This window comes from Lampetra fluviatilis, chromosome 3, assembly GCF_964198595.1.
Source record: "Lampetra fluviatilis chromosome 3, kcLamFluv1.1, whole genome shotgun sequence".
Lineage (NCBI taxonomy): Eukaryota > Metazoa > Chordata > Hyperoartia > Petromyzontiformes > Petromyzontidae > Lampetra > Lampetra fluviatilis.
The window spans coordinates 19,803,507-19,821,385 of NC_136277.1; the positions used below are offsets into that span (position 1 = coordinate 19,803,507).

Here is a 17,879-nt window from a genome sequence, read left to right on the forward strand (position 1 = left end):
CATCCATAACTGTTACAGAAATATAATGGAAATAGATTGTGTGCATGCATGTATATTGTTCCGTGCACACAGAGTGGTAGGTTTTACTGATAAGCATGATTACACATTTTTGTGCGTGATTATATTGAATACGTTCTCTAATTGGAGTACACATCAAGGTGTATGGCACAGTAGTCAGTCTGAAAAAGCGTGAAATTAGCTTCACTTTACAAACGTGTTATTCGGTATAGATGTTTCTTTAACTTCTGAAAGCAGAAAGTACGTTTTGAATTGTCACCATAGTTGCACTGGAGTGAACCTGCTGTCACCAGTCATTGCGTGTGTGTGGGGCAGGTTCATGTGAGCGGGTGGAGCCTGTTGGACCATCTCTGGGTCAGCCAGCGCAAGTGTGGGTGTGGCTTGTGGACTTGGAGAGGACCATCTCTCTGCTGGTGGGCCGATGCCTCGGGGGCATGCTGCAGGGTCCATCAAACACCCCAGAGGAGCAGGACTGCGCACACTGGCTGTTCAGCCTGCTCTTCAGTAATGGCCTGGATATGAACATTGTGCAGTTTGGTATGTGTGAACACTGGATCTTCACAGTTTGATAACAAATAACATATTAACTTAATAAAACACGAATTAAACAAAACGCAACGTTTAGTTTGTTTCTATCAGTTTGGCATATTGTAGAGTGTTCCTTATTCAAATCGCCCAAAATGCATATGATCTCATCAGGTCTCAGATGCGAACCAGGGTTGAAAGATTATCTTGGTGATCACCATCCACAAACAGGTTGTCAAGGCTTGCAAGGCTATCCTGTGGGTAGCAGAGAGTGGTTCAGAAAATATGTAGAACTGTATGCCTATGCTCCCTGTCTTCACCAAACCACACTGACCTGCATGGTGAAGTATTGTCAAACAACTCTAAAAACCCATTGTGTGGAATTCCAAAAGGGTTATTTAGGTGCATATGTATTTTATATCTGTGATTCTAGATTTGAAGCTTTCATGACTGCAAGGATTCATATTCTTAGGTTTTTTCGGTAAGTCACGTAGGTAAAACATTAAAATTAATGAAAGTAAAATAAAAAAAATAAAAATAAAAAATGCCTCCGAAACGTCATGATTTTTATTTTATTTTACTTTCATTAATTTTAATGTTTTACCTACGTGACTTTACCGAAAAAACCTAAGAATATTTATATCTGTGGTTATGCAAAAAAGCACAGTTTTAAGTGCCTTTTCCAACTCGAAATCTCAGGCCATTTCCTGAATCTCTGCCGGTTTATAAACATATTTCCATTATAAGACATCATTAATGACTCGTGTACTTGGTATTTGTGGATAACCTGGAATCTATCAGTTATTTAAATTATACTTAAAATAATGGGAACTTGCAACAAAATATAGTTATTTACATGACTTAACGATGGCAAATTTCCATTTAAATGTAAAGTAGAAATTAAATTGGATATTTTAAAAATTCGGGAAAGTAATTTTAACCTGCCACTAGAGAACTACAGTCTCAACTTAGAAGGTAATTAATATATATCCTACAAGATTGAATTTGTAGATTTCTATTTTGACGTGCATAAATTTTAATAGAATACGCAACTATATATTTATTATTGAAGCTATGCGCAATATGTTAAAGATTGATTTTTCTTTGGAATTAACCCTTTTATTTCCTTTTGCGTTAAAGTAGGGGTTTTTTTTTTTTTCAAAAGTTAACACTGCCCTCTGATCTTTGCATTTACGTATCTGTTGTCGTGGCCCCCATTCAGACAAATGCATGAACTCTCTGACGGAGGCAGCACTTTCGGGCAATGAGGAGCACAAGCCGTTTGAGTACAGGCTGTCAGCTGATGTCTCCCTTCTCGTGGACCTGGCCCTTGGTTCCACCAAAGAACCAGCACGCAGCCTTTGGGTCAAAATGCAAGACTACGCACTGAGCAGGGGTCAGTATTCTATGCCTACTCCCGCTCATGTTCACATTGGTATTTAATGCATGTATTAATTTTAATGTTGACATTTAAAAATACTGCAGCAGGATTGTATTTACTTTTGAGAAATACAATTAAGCAAAGTGCTGTGACTTGTACAAGGCCTGCAGCTCTTGCTCAGGCAGCATTTTAAGCATTGGGCATAGATTTACAGATTTTTTTCATTGCTAATAATTAAAATTTGCATTTTTTGCCTAAAGTATCATTTACTTTATGAATGACAAATTCTAAAAAGCCTTAATGTTTCAAAATATATATGAAGTAATAATTGAATTGTTAATATGCCAAATATAAAATCTGTAAATGTACGTCGTGTTCATGAACATCCGTTCAGTCATAGTATTTGTTGGTTGTGCAGACTGGGACAGCTCCAACCTTAGCAGTGAACCTCTACTGGACACAGTGTCGAGGTTCGCTCTCGCTGCTTTCCTCAAGCACACTGGGCAGCTCAAGACTGCATGCCAAGACCGGTACATTTGTGTTGTGATGTGGAATGTTTCCTTTCAATTGTACAGGGCGAACCATTTATAGATACCCGCACTGAGTTCATGACCTCTTCTCTAACGTTATATAAGTTATTTGGTGATACTCCGTTGGCAGTGGTGCACAAGCACATGTGACGTAAAAACTCAACATGTTTGATAACAACACGACCTTAATGAGAGGCGTGTAATTGGAAATATTTCGGAAAATGGCCCCTTCGTCATACGTAAATGGAGCGGGAAGAGTAAGATTAGTGTTGGAGACTGCACTTGCTACCATGGGATGTGATATGAATTACATTTTAAATGTGTTTGCCTTTGAGCAGTTCTTTTTTTTTATTGGCTTGAGTAAAGGAGACCCCCCCCCCCCGTACCTATGAGCTAATTGGTTCGTGGACGACAGTTGCAAGTCGATCCGTCATAAGTCGAACCCTCATCGCCCATTGGCGCAATAACCCTAACAAACATTTATTGTAACTTAACATAACCTTTACAAACGTTTATTAAGTAAAAACAAACACAGTTGTAGATCATTAAATACTTTGCTGCATATGCATCACATTTCCTATTCTCAGTTGTAGCGAAAGGTGAAATTTTTTCAAAATTTGAAGAAAATTTATAAGGAAGTGAAGAGCGTTGAGAAGGAGAGACGCTGCGTTCGCTCTCAGCGAAGCTGCAGACTGTCGGGCTATACTCTACATACGCATATGGCAGAAGAGCAAAGCAGCGCCATCTGGCAACGAGCATGCGCATAGCATGCTCAGACTCGTCGCCAATCGACTCTGCGTCGGTAGCAGTCGTTAGGTGGTCGTAGATAGGAGTTTTGGTCGTTACTGTGGGGGTCTTAATTACTATAAGAAAGGTCGTAAAAGCGGGGGTCGCAAGTCGATCTGTCGTAAGTCGGGTCACCTGTAGTTGCTTAACAGTAGCTATTAAGTAACATATTGCATAAATATGAAGAGGATATTGCTGATCATGAAGAGCTTAGAAATCGTTTTTTCTGACTTGCAGAATTTTATAAACTTTCTTTAAATAATCCTGAATGTGTGCTTTAAACAGGTTTCAGCCCAACCGACTGATTTCAGAAGTCTACTCCTGCGTTTACAAACTCCGCAATCGACTCTTGGCTCAACGCAATATTGAGCTGATTAACCCGCGTTCCAGAGCATCAGAAAGATTGAAGCTGGTATGACTTTTATGTTGTACATAGTCACACCTTTCCTTTTATCTTGCAATGGCATTAAAGGCATGCAACATACCTCATGATACTATGGCGAGAGCAATCGATTACAATTCAGGAAGTTGCGAGTGCAAATGTCAATTGAGTGTCCACTTTGCTGATCACTGTTGTGGGTTCAGCAAAATGAGTGAACACTTTGTAGGAAATAACCAGTGGTGGGTCCTTAGAGAGACTGGCTCCTGCATTAGGGCTGCAGGAGTTTTTCCACTCACTTGTGGTGACAAATGCATATAGGTGCTGCTGCCTGTCATCCTGGTCTTTTGAGTTATCATCTGGTTAAACAAAATGAACTTAACTTTTAACTTTAACTTGTTTGAGCAGATAGTCACTTTGGCCCATTGACTATATATCACAGGCCTTTAACGGTTGAAGGAATAGCAAAGTGGCCACGTGGCTGAGGTCAGTGCTGAGCTAGCACCGCTGAGATCCAGGGTCCAAATTTATCACTTGGCTACATACGGTGCGAAAGAAGTTCAACATACAAGTAAGTTTGCCTCAGCCTGGTCACCAATGACTGCAAACAAACCACCGCATTACATGTGGTTCTGCACTTAATTTGGCTCAATTCCGTCTCTGAGAATAAAAATTTAACCTGACAGATGTTAAACACAAAGGAGCAGGTGGAATAATATTGGACCAGAAGTTCCTTGCACGGATCTCAAAGGTAGCTCTGTGATGGCCTCTTCTGTGGACTGTTTTCCAACACAAAGGGTTGCACTGTTCTGTTAGATATTCAAATCGCTCATTGTTGAGCGTTTGTCAGTTGTTTGATCATGCAAAAGTGCCAGAGCAGTAACACCCATTTTTTTATTCAATGGAAGAAACATAATGACATTAAAATGCAGTTAAAGATGTGTAATATCAGCCCAATAATAATTTTCATAATTTTTCATCATCTCATATTGATTTTACGTTCAAAGAACTTGTCTTTTAAATACATTAAGGTAAAATTTCCATGTCATTTCTTGTGCACCATATTTTACTTTTGTCACTTATTTCAGTGTCAACATTTATATTTCTGCAGTTAGGTTGGATTTGTTCAAATGTCATTTGGTACTGATGTATAAGAAAATGTCCAAAAAGTAGTTCTTAATTTGTGATCCGTCATATTTTTCAACGTCTATTATAATTGTGCATAATGATACCCCTTCAGCCTTAATTATAGCACATTTCAGACTGACTTTATTTCAGCTGGTATGGCCCATGGAGTTAAAAGCTTTTTTATGAGGATAATCAGCCCACTTGGGAGGCTTGAGCTTTGTAAATAGCCATTAGCAGTACTTAATGATATTGGCTTTAATATTCCATATTCATTTCAGTCTACCATAATATTAAATTGATACATGCCATTTTAAACACCACTGTCATGTGTAACTCTATTGTCACTTGTAATCAAGACCACCTGGTTTTGGACGAAGTGTCCTGTTTGCTTAACTATCCACGGAGATTGAAGTTGTCCTAAACTAAATTGAGGTCGGGAGACGAATCGAGTTTTGATTTGGTAACCACATCATACGAAATATGTACATGGCGAATGGAAAAGGTGAGTGGGCGGAAGGGATAGAGATAACAACCATAACTGGCGTGCGTAAACTCCGAGATATTTTTTTAATACTCTGGCAGTGTACATATGAACTAATTCAATTTAATGTTGAGCTGATAAGAGGATCTACTGAGCATTAGTTACTCGAGTGAGCAGTGCATTTATTACTTCTGCCGTTCTCTTCCTGTTTCGGTCAGCTCTCGTACAATTCAGATGGTGGTGAGGACGAGGGCCAGGATGGGCCCCTTGCTCATACTCTGGATGAAGAGACGGAGCTGGAGGAACGGCTGGAGCGCGAGCGTGAGCATGAGCAGCGGGAAGGACAGGAGGAAGAAGAGGAAGAGAGGGATGACACTCTGACGCCTGGCAGTGAGTATCCATTTATCCGATATTCTTGCACACAGGACCCATAAATACGCACACCTAGACGTATTTTGAAAAGCTAATGCTATAACATTAGCTTTTGCAAACAATGTGAATGATTGCTGCATATTTTAATTTAAAGTTTACCTTGCTTTATGCGGTAGTAGATGCGTTCCAAAAAAATGGCGCACAAAGCAAAATTGCTCATGACAGCTGCCTGCTGAGTAGCGCATACAATACAATACACAGTGTTGTCCCACGTCTGACCGTGCAGTCGTATGCGATAGAATTCAAACCGCATATCGTAAATTTTGGGTAGAAATAGTCTTGTCGCATAAACGATAAATCGTACAAACCTAAGCTGCGTAAAGGGAGGGAAACCCGTATATATATTTTAGTAGTATAATAAATTCTAGTTCTTTTATCTATATATATAAGAGAAATTTGTGAATGTGTGTCTGTTCAAAATGTTTAGCGTACTTCCCAACATGCAACAAACTTAAAAATTGCCATGTGGGTACTTTCCAGACTGTACACCATGCAAAAATTATAAAAAGAGACTTTTGGTTTTTTTTGGGGGGGAGGGGGCGCAATGATGGATATATTTTGCACGACAAGTGAGCTGTGACGTCACATCTGTGATGTCACCCGCGCATGCGGAAGCGTCACGCAGTGTGCCTGCTCATGTCACCCCCCCAACCCTCCGCGAGTTAAGTGCCATACAAATGTGTTGCAGGTCTAAGGCGTTCTTCGCGCAGCATTGCTGCTTTATTATTTCAGTCGTTTACTGCCGTACGCACCCTGAAAGTTGTGTGTGTCTGCAGCAAGCGCGTGTATGTGTACCTATGGACGCGCGCGTGTGTGTGCGTGTGGGGAGCGGTAGTGTAGTGGTTAGCGCGCTGCGCTACGAACCCGGCGACCCGAGTTCGATTCCCGCTCACGGCCACCACCGGTGACGATTATTTGAACCGGTCCTGGGCCTCCCCTAGGTCGACTCAGCCTCAAACGAGTAACTGGTGTGTTGTGTGAACATTGCCACTGGGGAGACAAAGGCGGCCGGGCGTTGTGAATCCAAGTTTCTGGGCGAAGCCGGGTAGTAAAGCTAGTATAGTATACTTTTTTGATTGTCCTCTGCGATTTGCTCATTTGTCCTTGTTAAAAAGAATTGTGGTTTTTCTGTGCTGATTTTACAGCAGCTTAGTCTTATTTAAATATGTATTACCTTAAATACTTGGTTCATCATGTTTAAATAAATCCATCTTGAATAAAATAGTTTTTTTTGTGGTTGCAAGGGGGGAGGGGGAGGGTGTTGCAGGCAGGGATTGTTTCTAGATTTGCTTAATATGGTAATTTTTTTCCGGATTCACTTGATATACCATAATCTCATCTAATTATTCATGGCCTAGTTGGCGGTCTTAAAAAGGTGAGTCTCAAGAGATCTAAAATTATGCAGCCATGGTCACTTTACCAAAGTCAATTTCACACGATTATTGAATAAAGCAATGAGCAGCAACATGTCTGATTCCCAGTGGAGCTTAGAATGCCATTTAAAGGTTGCAAATTATTTAAAGTTCAGGATCGCTTGTCATGTATTTGCTTTATAATTGCTGCCGTTAATTCATTACCGTTTACCTGTCCAAAATGGATCACTCGATTTTAGTTCTGAATTTCATGCTATTGTAATCATGATGTGGTACAGCCCTTTTTATGAAACTACTCTTTGGTTTCTTCACAATGCAGGCAGTGTATGTTATCCATACTTCACCACAGTGGTCAGCGCTGGTTGGTGAATGTGGGAGCATTGACTTACTGCACAGTACAACAATGTATTTTGTTGCAATGTCCTTTAACTGTTATTATGCATTGGGGTTGTTCATACAAGCACTATTCAGGCTCAAGCCTGCTTAGCTATGGAGATCTGATGACATTGGGCACATCCTGAGTGATCTGGTCATAGGATTGCTTAAATACAAGGCGTAGGGTAATGTAGCAACAACACAATTTGACTCTTTCCATATTCGTCTCCTGCTTGCGAGCATGCCAACGACGTGTTGGCTCTGTAATTGCGATTATATGTCTTGTCTCTCTTTTGTGCACCTTACAGAAGTTTTTCAATGTTTCCTATCAGCACGGGATGCGGCTCGAACGCGAGAACGAGAACGCGACAGGGAGCGGGAGAGGCTTGGCGTTGGGAGTTCAAATTCCCCAGCGCTAGACGAGCAGTCCGAGGACCACAACCAACCGTCGGTGGGGCCGCAGTCAAGCCAAGCGACCAAGAGAAAGAGCTCGGGCGTTGGGTTTGAGGAGTTGGATATTTTCACACTGGCATGCAACACGGTTATTCAGCGGTGTGCCTTGCTTATTCTGGCGGTGAGCCCCGCTGTGAGGGACTGCCAGAGTAGAGAAGAAGACCTGCCCGGACAAGGTGGTTACATTGGGTAAGTCCAAGTGCATTTTGTTCATCTACATGCAAAATCAAAGAACCAGGATAGCCTAATTTTAAAGTGACCTGGGGTCACCAAAATGGCAACAAGCAAATAAAGTAAAGTACAGCAATGAAGCAAATATAAATAAAAGCCAAAACGACCTTTTCGTGATGAGAATGTAAAAATATTGCATGAACATAAATAATTGTAAAATAATAAGTTCCCTGTCACGCATATATTGGCTTAGGTAGATAATTTTTGTACTGATCAAAGTGTAGTGGGTACAGAGGGAGAGCAAGGCTTCTTGGAGGCAACACATTTATTATAACAACATTCGCTAACACAAGGGGTAGCCGCCCTTTCACCAGGTAACTGGGGAGGGAGTCCCTCCGGACTAACTCGCCCAAACGCGACTGGGGAGGGGAAGCCTTCAAGCCGGACTCCAACTCGAGTCCTGGTCTTGACCCCCTGGGGCTTCTTCTTCAGAAGGACGTCTTCATGTCTTCAGACCAGCAACAACCGCCGGACTCCCCAGTCCCGGGGCTTCCTCCGCCCCTAGCCACCGCCTCCCTTTTCGACCTTTCCAGAGGTCCCTGGAACCGGTCCCGGGGTCCCCCAGCCCCCCTCTTTGGGGGCCCCACCCCCAGTACCTCCGGCCACTAGCCCTCCAGGTTCATCCGGAGTGCCATGGCCCCCTGTCACCTCTGCGCCGCTCCCAGCGCTCTCGCGCCCTAGCCTCCAAGGTGTTGACACTGCACACGGAGTGCACGTTGCACAACTGCCGTGTGCTGTAGGTGGTGTCCCGTGCTCCACACACGGGCCGGCCTAACGTGGCATGCCACTACAAAAGTACAATTCGGTAGCAGAAACTGTTATGACATTTAGGGTGACTATCATACTAATATCTCAACAAGGATACATGCTACATTCATATGTAGCAAATATAAAGGGTGTTGTAATTATAATGGTGTCTGTGTTCATGAAACAAATATATCTTAAATATCTTCTGATTGCTCCCAACTGGAACATTTTATAAGGAATGGAGAGCGATGAACGGTAGAAACCCAAGTTCGATTCCTGACCATGGATAACATCATTGGTGAGATGATATTTGACTGGCCTGGGCCTCCTTGTACTAACGAGTGCGGTAAATTATGGGGAGGCCTTCATTCAGCAGTGGATTGACAAAAGGCTGTAGATTATTTTATTTATTTAAACAAGGTTTTAATTTTAGTTTTTAATCATGTAACATCTACAATTTCTTATTTTCTTTGTTCCTATGAGCAGCATATTTTGATGAGTAGCCTTATTATACCCATATTAATATATTCTTGTGTTTATGCAGCAACCTAGGAGGACTTTCACCAGAGGACATCGATGCTCGTGGCAGGAGCAGTTCTCAGCCAGGCCGGGCCAGGAGAGAGTCTGATTCTGATGATGATGCATATACAAGGGTATGTGTTTTTCATTTCTACTAAAATGTTATTTGTTGTTTCCTACTAATTGATATATTTTTTTAATACTTGTGTAACATTGAATAATTAATGAGTGAAGGCCACTTTGACAAAACATGCCCAGGAAATGTAATGTTACAGTAATAATAATATTTAAATCTCATCAAAAATATGCACCATCATCTTTCATTGTGATCATCAGTATGAGTTATGTCATGCATGGTTTAAAGGATCACCTGTTATCTTATCTGACTCCTGTTTGGGGCCCAAGCTTTAAACATTTTGTAAAATCTGTAATCTTAGCTCTTGATGTATATGTGAAGCATTTCATTGTGCCTGGCATTCCACACGAATTGCCAAGCTACCATCATTTGAAGCACACTAATCTGCGAGCCTGGATTTCCAACTTTCTAACTAATTGATAATGGCCAGTCTGATGTTCTTCAAGGATCTATTATGTGTCCAAGTATTTTTTCTCTTAATTAAATTACTTATAGTCTCCCACTCCTTTTGCAGTAGACAGTGCTTCAAGCAATCATACTCATTTCAATCACCAGCTGACAGAAATATACATTAATCTGCCCAATGCGCAGATACTTCCCTATCAGTCATCACTGGCTTGAAGAATTCTTAATTGAGGTGACAAAAACCTGGAAACAACAAATTTTAACCCAGATCATGATAATTTCATATAAGGCTGGTAGTCTCACATTTCATCCAATCCATGTTTTAAGCATACTATTTTTGATTAGAATAAAAACATGAATGTGCTTGTCACAATGATCTTATATGACTTGCTGTGAAACGGCTATATTACTAATTTGGATAACGAAACATAGCAAATGCTTGGTGTTATTACTTGTGCCAAAGCCACTTCTCAGCTGTTTTACTCAAAAGTACAGATTTGTCCATAGTTGGAATGCTGCATATATATCGTACCTCACTAGACTAAATATAATTCCATATAAAAGTCATGTTGCTTACTCCAGGAATCACTGATTCGATCCAGTCACTCACTCAATGGCTGTCAATTGCCTACATATGTCACTCTTATATCGCTACTACCATGGATGCTGTTCCAGTGATCTTTACGATTTTCTTCTTCAACCCATGTCAAGGACTCTGTCTTCCAGACTCTTTTGTCTCATCCATACTCCATTCAACCACCATACTGCAGATCTCCACACTTCTTCTGCTCTTTCCCTCAAACTGATCTACTTTGCAATTCCGTCCAATCGTATCTTTTCCCAAGTTCGTATAACCTTCCTCTGTTTGAGAAACGTGATTTTAACTGTTATCGATTACAACGTAAAAAGTGTTTGTTGTTAGCAACTTGCAATGTTGGGCCTTTGGGACCCTTCACCATTACTGTGCTAGATTAAACATATATAATTTTACTGTAATTGACTTAAGTGGCAAAAAATAACTAATCTAAATCTCTATTTTTGTTCTTCCAGGATTCTGAGCGTGGATTTAGAGAAGATTCTGAAATGACTTCTAAAACTACTCAGCAGAGGCATGGTGGGATACTGATGTTTTCAAATACACAATATTGAAATGTAATTCTCACTGTCTATTGAAAGTTGATAAAAGGCCGCTAAGTTTGCCTGGACATATTTTGCAGAACATTTTACAACAAATGTTTGTCATCTATTTAATTTAACTCGCCTTTTTGCCCGTCCAAGGACGGGGGTATTGCAGTAAATCTGAAACTTGCAAGCGAAAAGCAGACCGCGACGTGATATTCATTCCATCCATTCGTGATGCACGCATTCATTCTTGGATCATTATAGTAGGTAATAATAATGGGGGCGTGTCCATTTAGAGGACGTCACCTGCTCATGAATATTAATGAGGGGGGACTGGTCGATGTTGAGTGACGTCACGAGCATTAAGGACATTCCTGGGTGATTATATCTAGTCGGTATTTGAAGACCATCACCTTTTGATGTATAGCTGGTCATTACCTCTTTTAAATTGAACTGAAATAGGTATGACAGGTTGAATATACATCTTGTTACTGCAATATACTTATTTTGTACTTTACAGATTCTGAGATCGCCTTGCAAGAGGCACGCAGGCAGCAGCAGCAACAACAGCAGCGTTACCTGGGCAGAGACAAGGCAATTGGTGCCCGGGGCCGCCCCTCAGATGGCCAGACGCTGGTTGAGACCCTGTCTGGCTTCATCACAGGAGACCTGGCTCAGTCGCCTGGCCTTCGCGAGCCTGAGGAAGGCCGTTCCAGCAACCCACACCTGCTGGCCATCGCTATGGAGCAGCAACAAACGCGAGCAGAGGTGAGGTGTGGCTTGATTAAATTGTACATCATGGGACCTCCTTTGCCAGTACCAAAATTTTTGAATAGGTTTTCCCCTATTTTCTGGCAACAAAACAGGTGTTAAGATGTTAAAACACCCAACTGAAACCTTTTACAAGGAATCATGTCTGCATTAACCACAATATTTGTGGTCAGAATGCAAACAATAACATACTCTTGTGTTTTAACATCTTAACACCTGTTTTGTTGCCAGAAAAAAAGGAAAACCTATTCTCATAAATTGTACATGTTACTAGGTTAAATATGTGGTGGTGGTGTCAGTAACAGCGGTTGCAAATGAGTTTGAAGGACATAATTTCGGCTTAAATATTAACAATACAAATTTAAGAATCTTTCTTTTGGAAATTACAAGGTGAGAACGTAGAAAATAGTCCCGTTAATATTTGCTATGAGCAACGTGTTTTTCATATTTTATATTTTATGATATTGATTCCATTGTAACGAATCACAGCTTTTCCTATATGGTTTAAACATTCTTGGATTGTTAAAAAATTCCCATTTTTATTGTTTTGTTTCTTTTAGAAATGGTATCTGTGTATTCTTGATTGAAACATTTTTGGTTATTTCCATAGCTGCGTGTGGAGGCATTGCACCAAATCCTCACTCTGATTGCTGGGATGGAGGACAAGGATTGCCAGCCATCGGGGAGGAGTGAGCATGGTACCCCCATGTCACCTGGTTTCCAATCGGCTGCCCTGCTAACGTCTGTCCGCCTGCAATTTCTTGCCGGCTGTTTCGGCCTAGGCGTGGTCACCTCAAATAGCCTGGAGGGAGACAGTGTACAGCTCCATCACTACCAGGCAAGCCCACGTGACAACACATCCATATTGCTCGAAGATTGCGGTGCTTAAATGTAGTGTTCCTTTTGTATGTGGGGGATAATCTATCAAAATCGATTTTGGTAGATTGTTTTTATTTGTAAGGTAGGAAAAAATGTTAACCCTATTGAGTCCTTTTTAAATCTGTCAACTGTTTGTGTTTTTTCTCATTTTAGTATTGTTGGAGATAATATTTTTGAGACTCATGTAGTGAAAAGTTTAGAACAGTGTGTTTAAACTGAAAGCAGTCCTCATACCAACACATTTTTTATGACTTTTATAAGTATTAGAATAATTGATAATTGTTTTTCCTGGGTTACCATTTTTTTATTAATTATAATTTAGTTTTATATATTTCAGTAAATTTTTTTGATCGATTTTCAAAGATCATTTTAATGTAAAATAAATGGTTTTATTTCAAGGCACCAATGTAAAAAATGTTATTCAATATCGTAGATATACACTTTTTCACTTTGTATTCCTGTCTTTACATTGACTCTCATAGGATGGAATTACAGCAGCGAAGAGACATACTCAAACATTAATTCAGTCTTTGGTTCACAAGATCTACCAGCATCTCGCTGCTGTGCTGGATCGTGGCTTGCAGACCAACCGGCATCCAATTGGTAAATTGGCTTCATGAAAGTTGTTTGTTTTTGTGCAGAGTGCACCTAGCATGGCACAAGTGCCGTGGTGAAATCACCGCCACTTAGTGCTGAATGACGGTTATTTTATGTTATGTGCGGAGCGGGGAGCAGAAGTGTCGTGGTTGGCACGCTGCACTTCGAACCCGGTGACCCGAGTTTGATTCCTGCTCACTCGCAGCTATCAACATTGACAATTATCTGAATCGGTCCTGGGCCTCCCAGAGGTCGACTCGGCCTCAAATGATTACCCAGTGCAATATGCTAGCGCGCTACTCGCAGTACTTTCCACAACAATATTTTTAGGCTATATGGGGGATTATTGTATGTGTGCGGAGTGGTAGTGTAGTGGTTTGCATGCTGCAAACCTGATATCCAATTTCTGAAACCGTTCTAGACCTTCCGTAAATTGACTTGGCCACAAATTAGAACCTGGTGTGGTGTTTGCCACATCACCCTCTTGTGCACCGTGCCGGCTTTCGTTAGGGGCTCGTAAACAGAACTTGCCCCAACAGGCTATGTAGGATACCCCTGAAGTGAAGACTTTAGAGAAATTTTTACTTTGCTTAAGATGGTGTCATTTGCATTAATTACAGAGGAACCATCTATGTATGGAAGTTTAAATTTCCTGCTCTAATTAGACAACTGCTTATACAAATCCTGCATCCCTCCCTGATTGCCTCCTGAACAAAATACAACATTACGGTTTTTACATTTTAGGTGGGTGCTGAGCTCTCTCCATTGGTTTAATGTGGTGAGTTCCTAGCATGCAAAATACCTTGCTGATCTCATCAAGGAGCATAAACCATCACTCAAACTCGGGTCATCCTCTCAGCGGCTTTTGGCTCTAACCATCGAACATCGCGCGCTTTCCAGTGCGCTTCTGCAGCCATCTGGAATGCTCTTCCTTCTGATATTAAGAAGCCACTGGAGCTGTGCACTTTTAAATCTAGATTTAAAACTACTTTCTTGAACTGCTTTTTGTGTTTGGTTTGTCCTTTCCCTGCATCTCTGATTAGCACGGTTGGCTACATATGGTCCGAAAGAAGTTCTACATAAAAGTTTCATAGTTTGGGTTGCATGGCTACAATCACACTGTGACTTGTCTTTAAACATTTTTTTTTATGAAGGAGATGTGTGCATCGGCCTGTTGATGTTGTGATTCAGTTGAAGGTTTACACCAGTGTCTTTGAGGAATGTCAAAACCAGGAGGTGCGATGTTTGGGTCTCGACTAAAGTGTTTATTCTAGACGTCAGCGTTGTTCCACTGTCTGCCAGCATTCTTCTTGAGATAATAGCTTTCTCGTAGCCCACTTGTTATGTGTTTTCTTAAACACAACAAATAACGTCATCTAGCTGAAATGGACATCGTTAATTGAAATTCAGATATGAACAGGAGTAGGGAAGTGTGGGACGGATATGGAGGAGGGAGGAAGAGATGGAGAGGGACGGAGAGGGGTGGGAGGGAGAGTGAAAGGGCATGAAACAAGAGGAAAGAGAGGGCAAAACACAAAGAAGAGCTGTGTGGGAGGGAGGATTAGGGAGAGGCAAGGGAGATTTAGATGGGAAAGGGAGAGGTGGGAATAAGGATCAGGAGAGAAACAGGGAGAGTTATATTGGGAGGGAAGTAGGTAAAATACAGTGGAGGGAAGAGAGCTTGTTTTTTTGGTAATTTAATTGAAGGTATGGAGGGGTTACCAGCCCCTTGCCCCCACTGGTCACTGGCGGCTGCGAGCATGCCATGAGAGGAACGGCCAATTTATTATCAGTCCCCCCCCACCCTGCCCCCATGTCATTGCTCACAGCATACCACACTGTTACCGACTGACTGGCAATCGCAGAGGATGTGGAGGTATTTTTTCTAGTCTACATCTGCACCGGTTTGAAACATTCAGGCTGGCCTGCCTATGATTCATCCTGGGTTGAACCAAGTTGAATCATGCGAGTAGCTCGCAGATCCTTTAAAGATCTGGATACAGTTCCATCTCTGAGCTCCTCCAGCAGGTGAGGCTGCGTTGGCTGGGTCATACAGCCCCATATGCCCAACCTTTGCATTCCCAAGCAGCTTCTGTTTGGCCAGATAGAGGGCATGGCACGGGCTACAGAAGAGATGGGCTGATACGGTACAGGAGGATGTGGAGCAGAGCGGATAAGCCGATGACCGGTACCAAAGGTGTCAAGATCGGCCTCTTTAGGAGGCAAGTGAAGCACGCTTTGGGAAATTTGGAGGCAGAGGAGTAACGCTCGCAACAACGAGCGGAGCGCTGAACAGATAAAATGCATCAAGTTGACACAGTAGGGAGCACAAGTTGGTGCATCTGTCAGTCACATGGGTCTGCCCCGTGACCTGTCAGCAAGCCTGACATTGCATGTGGCCTCAAAGTACATCTAGCCGAGCACAAACGTTGTGGTGATGTCACCGCCATTTAGCGGCAAAAGGCAGCGACTGTTATTTGAGGAGAGGACTTTAGAGGGGGGGGAGACGTAGAAGAGGGGACAGAGGAGAATAGAGGAATAGAGAACAAATAGAAATAGTGTGAGAAATCGAGATGATAAATTGCGATCTACAGCAGAGAGAATCCAAGAGGAAGAGAGAGAGGGCTCTATATAAGGCTATTCGTTTTACTGGTTGGCTGGGAGAGGAACGGATGGATGGTCACGCCCGTAGGACGTGTGAGTTGCTTGTTTATTATATTAAAAGAAACACATCAAAGTCGATGCCATTGTCTTCTTTTGATTTAACATTTTCAGCAAATAACTTATTTTACTAAGACATCTTGCATGTCCACAACAAACACTAGGTGGCGTAGTAGCTTTGTTTCTAGACAGAATTGGAGAAACATTTTCTGTGGTTCTATGCAAGCATTACATTTATCACATGTGTCACATATGTAAATAACCTAACTCGCACCTCCGATTAGCACGGTTGGCTTCGTACCTTGATCATTACCGTCACTTTGTCCATTAGCAACATGAACCTGAAGATAAATTAGTCCAGCCCTCTGAACCTTGTGCATTAATACCAAATGTTAAGAATTATAACAATGCCTTGGTCACATAATGGGACCTCCTTTGCCAGTACCAAAATATGAGAATAGGTTTTCCACTTTCTTCTGGCAACAAAACAGGTGTTAAGATGTTGAAACACCAAACTGAAACCTTTTACAAGGAATCATGTCTGCATTAACCACAATACTTGTGGTCAGAATGCAAAAAAAAACATATATGCAAAAAGGCGTCCTCTGGTCTAACACGCCAAAAGGCGTCCTCTGGTCTAACACCATTTGAGACTAGGCTCCAAAGAAAGCTGTCTCTGGTGTGGACCAATCCGTTTCAAAGACAATGCATATATTATCAGAGGTTTTTTGTTTGCATTCTGACCACAAGTATTGTGGTTAATGCGGACATGATTCCTTGTAAAAGGTTTCAGTTTGGTGTTTTAACATCTTAACACTTGTTTTGTTGCCAGAAAAAATGGGAAATCTATTCTCAATGCCTTGGTCCTTCTGTGTGTATGTTAAACTTCTTTCCCACTGTTTGGAGCCAACCATGCTACATGGAGGTGTGGGAAGGATAAACTAGACACAGCAGTTCTAAAGAAATTCGTTTTTAATCTAGATGATTTAAAAGTACATAGCTCCAGTGGCTTCCTAATATCGGAAGGAAGAGCATTCCAGATGGCTGCAGAAACGCATCTGAAAGCGCGAAATACAGTGAACGTATTTGTTCAATGGCCAGCCAAAAGCTGCTGCGTAGGATGACCAAAGTTTGTGTGGTGGTTTATGCTCCTTGGCGAGATCAGCAGGGTATTGTGGTTCATGTGTGGCAAGCACTTTGTGTGCGATGAGTGCGACCTTTTAATGTATTCGTTCTGAAATTGGAAGCCAATGCGGCATGGCGAGCACTGGACGGACATGGTCGGATCTTGCACCTTCATGACACGTGCCAAATAATGTACACGGTGCAGCTTTGTAATGTTTCTGTCTGAGTCATGGGGATATTATTTTTGACCCCTAAAAAAAATAAAGGCATTAAAGATGTCCGGCTGGTTTAGTGTGTAATTGGGTGCCCTGTTTAGATTCCAAGCCTGTCTGCTTACAAATATAAATATCGCTAACATCTACATATATAAATATTAAAAGGAAATAATTTTAGCCAATTTATCATGATATCACATGAGCTGTGAATTATGTCAACGTCCCATCTGTGACAATATACATGGCTATTTTGCACAGCTGTTATTTTTCTCACTACAACAAAACACCTATTAATTTAGATATGGATGCTGTTTCAAGCCTGAACAAGGGAAGGGCTCCTTGTCTGATTTTTCACATTAATCTTAATTAACAAGGCAAAGCAAAAATCCCCATCTCATCTGCAGTTCTGCAACATTTGGTTATGATTCCAGTCCTGGTAGTGACATTGGATAGAGCTAATCTTTTGTAAAGTAACGGTACGTTTTTATTAATCTTGGAGGTGGCCGAGCCAATTCCTGACCGGGAGTGGAGATTCTAACCTTTATTGTGGGTCAAGTATTCAAATCAGGATTCATACCTGGCCAGATGCAGCACTTACAGCAATATTCGT

The 17,879-nt window shown here is 41.5% G+C and overlaps 1 protein-coding gene across 13 annotated transcripts in view; it reads left to right on the top strand.

Moving 5' to 3' along the window:
• Positions 1-17,879, top strand: part of HERC1 (HECT and RLD domain containing E3 ubiquitin protein ligase family member 1) — a 127,002-nt gene that overhangs the window by 29,920 nt on the left and 79,203 nt on the right. For 12 of the 13 annotated variants that reach the window (XM_078884591.1, XM_078884586.1, XM_078884649.1 and 9 more), the window contains 11 exons: positions 334-555; positions 1,766-1,939; positions 2,343-2,454; positions 3,526-3,652; positions 5,447-5,618; positions 7,717-8,050; positions 9,384-9,492; positions 10,950-11,013; positions 11,542-11,789; positions 12,403-12,630; positions 13,154-13,274. In XM_078884591.1, coding sequence (XP_078740717.1) covers positions 334-555; positions 1,766-1,939; positions 2,343-2,454; positions 3,526-3,652; positions 5,447-5,618; positions 7,717-8,050; positions 9,384-9,492; positions 10,950-11,013; positions 11,542-11,789; positions 12,403-12,630; positions 13,154-13,274 — 1,911 coding nt within the window. The remainder of the gene's footprint in view (positions 1-333; positions 556-1,765; positions 1,940-2,342; positions 2,455-3,525; positions 3,653-5,446; positions 5,619-7,716; positions 8,051-9,383; positions 9,493-10,949; positions 11,014-11,541; positions 11,790-12,402; positions 12,631-13,153; positions 13,275-17,879) is intronic. The other variant, XM_078884634.1, reaches the window with a different exon arrangement.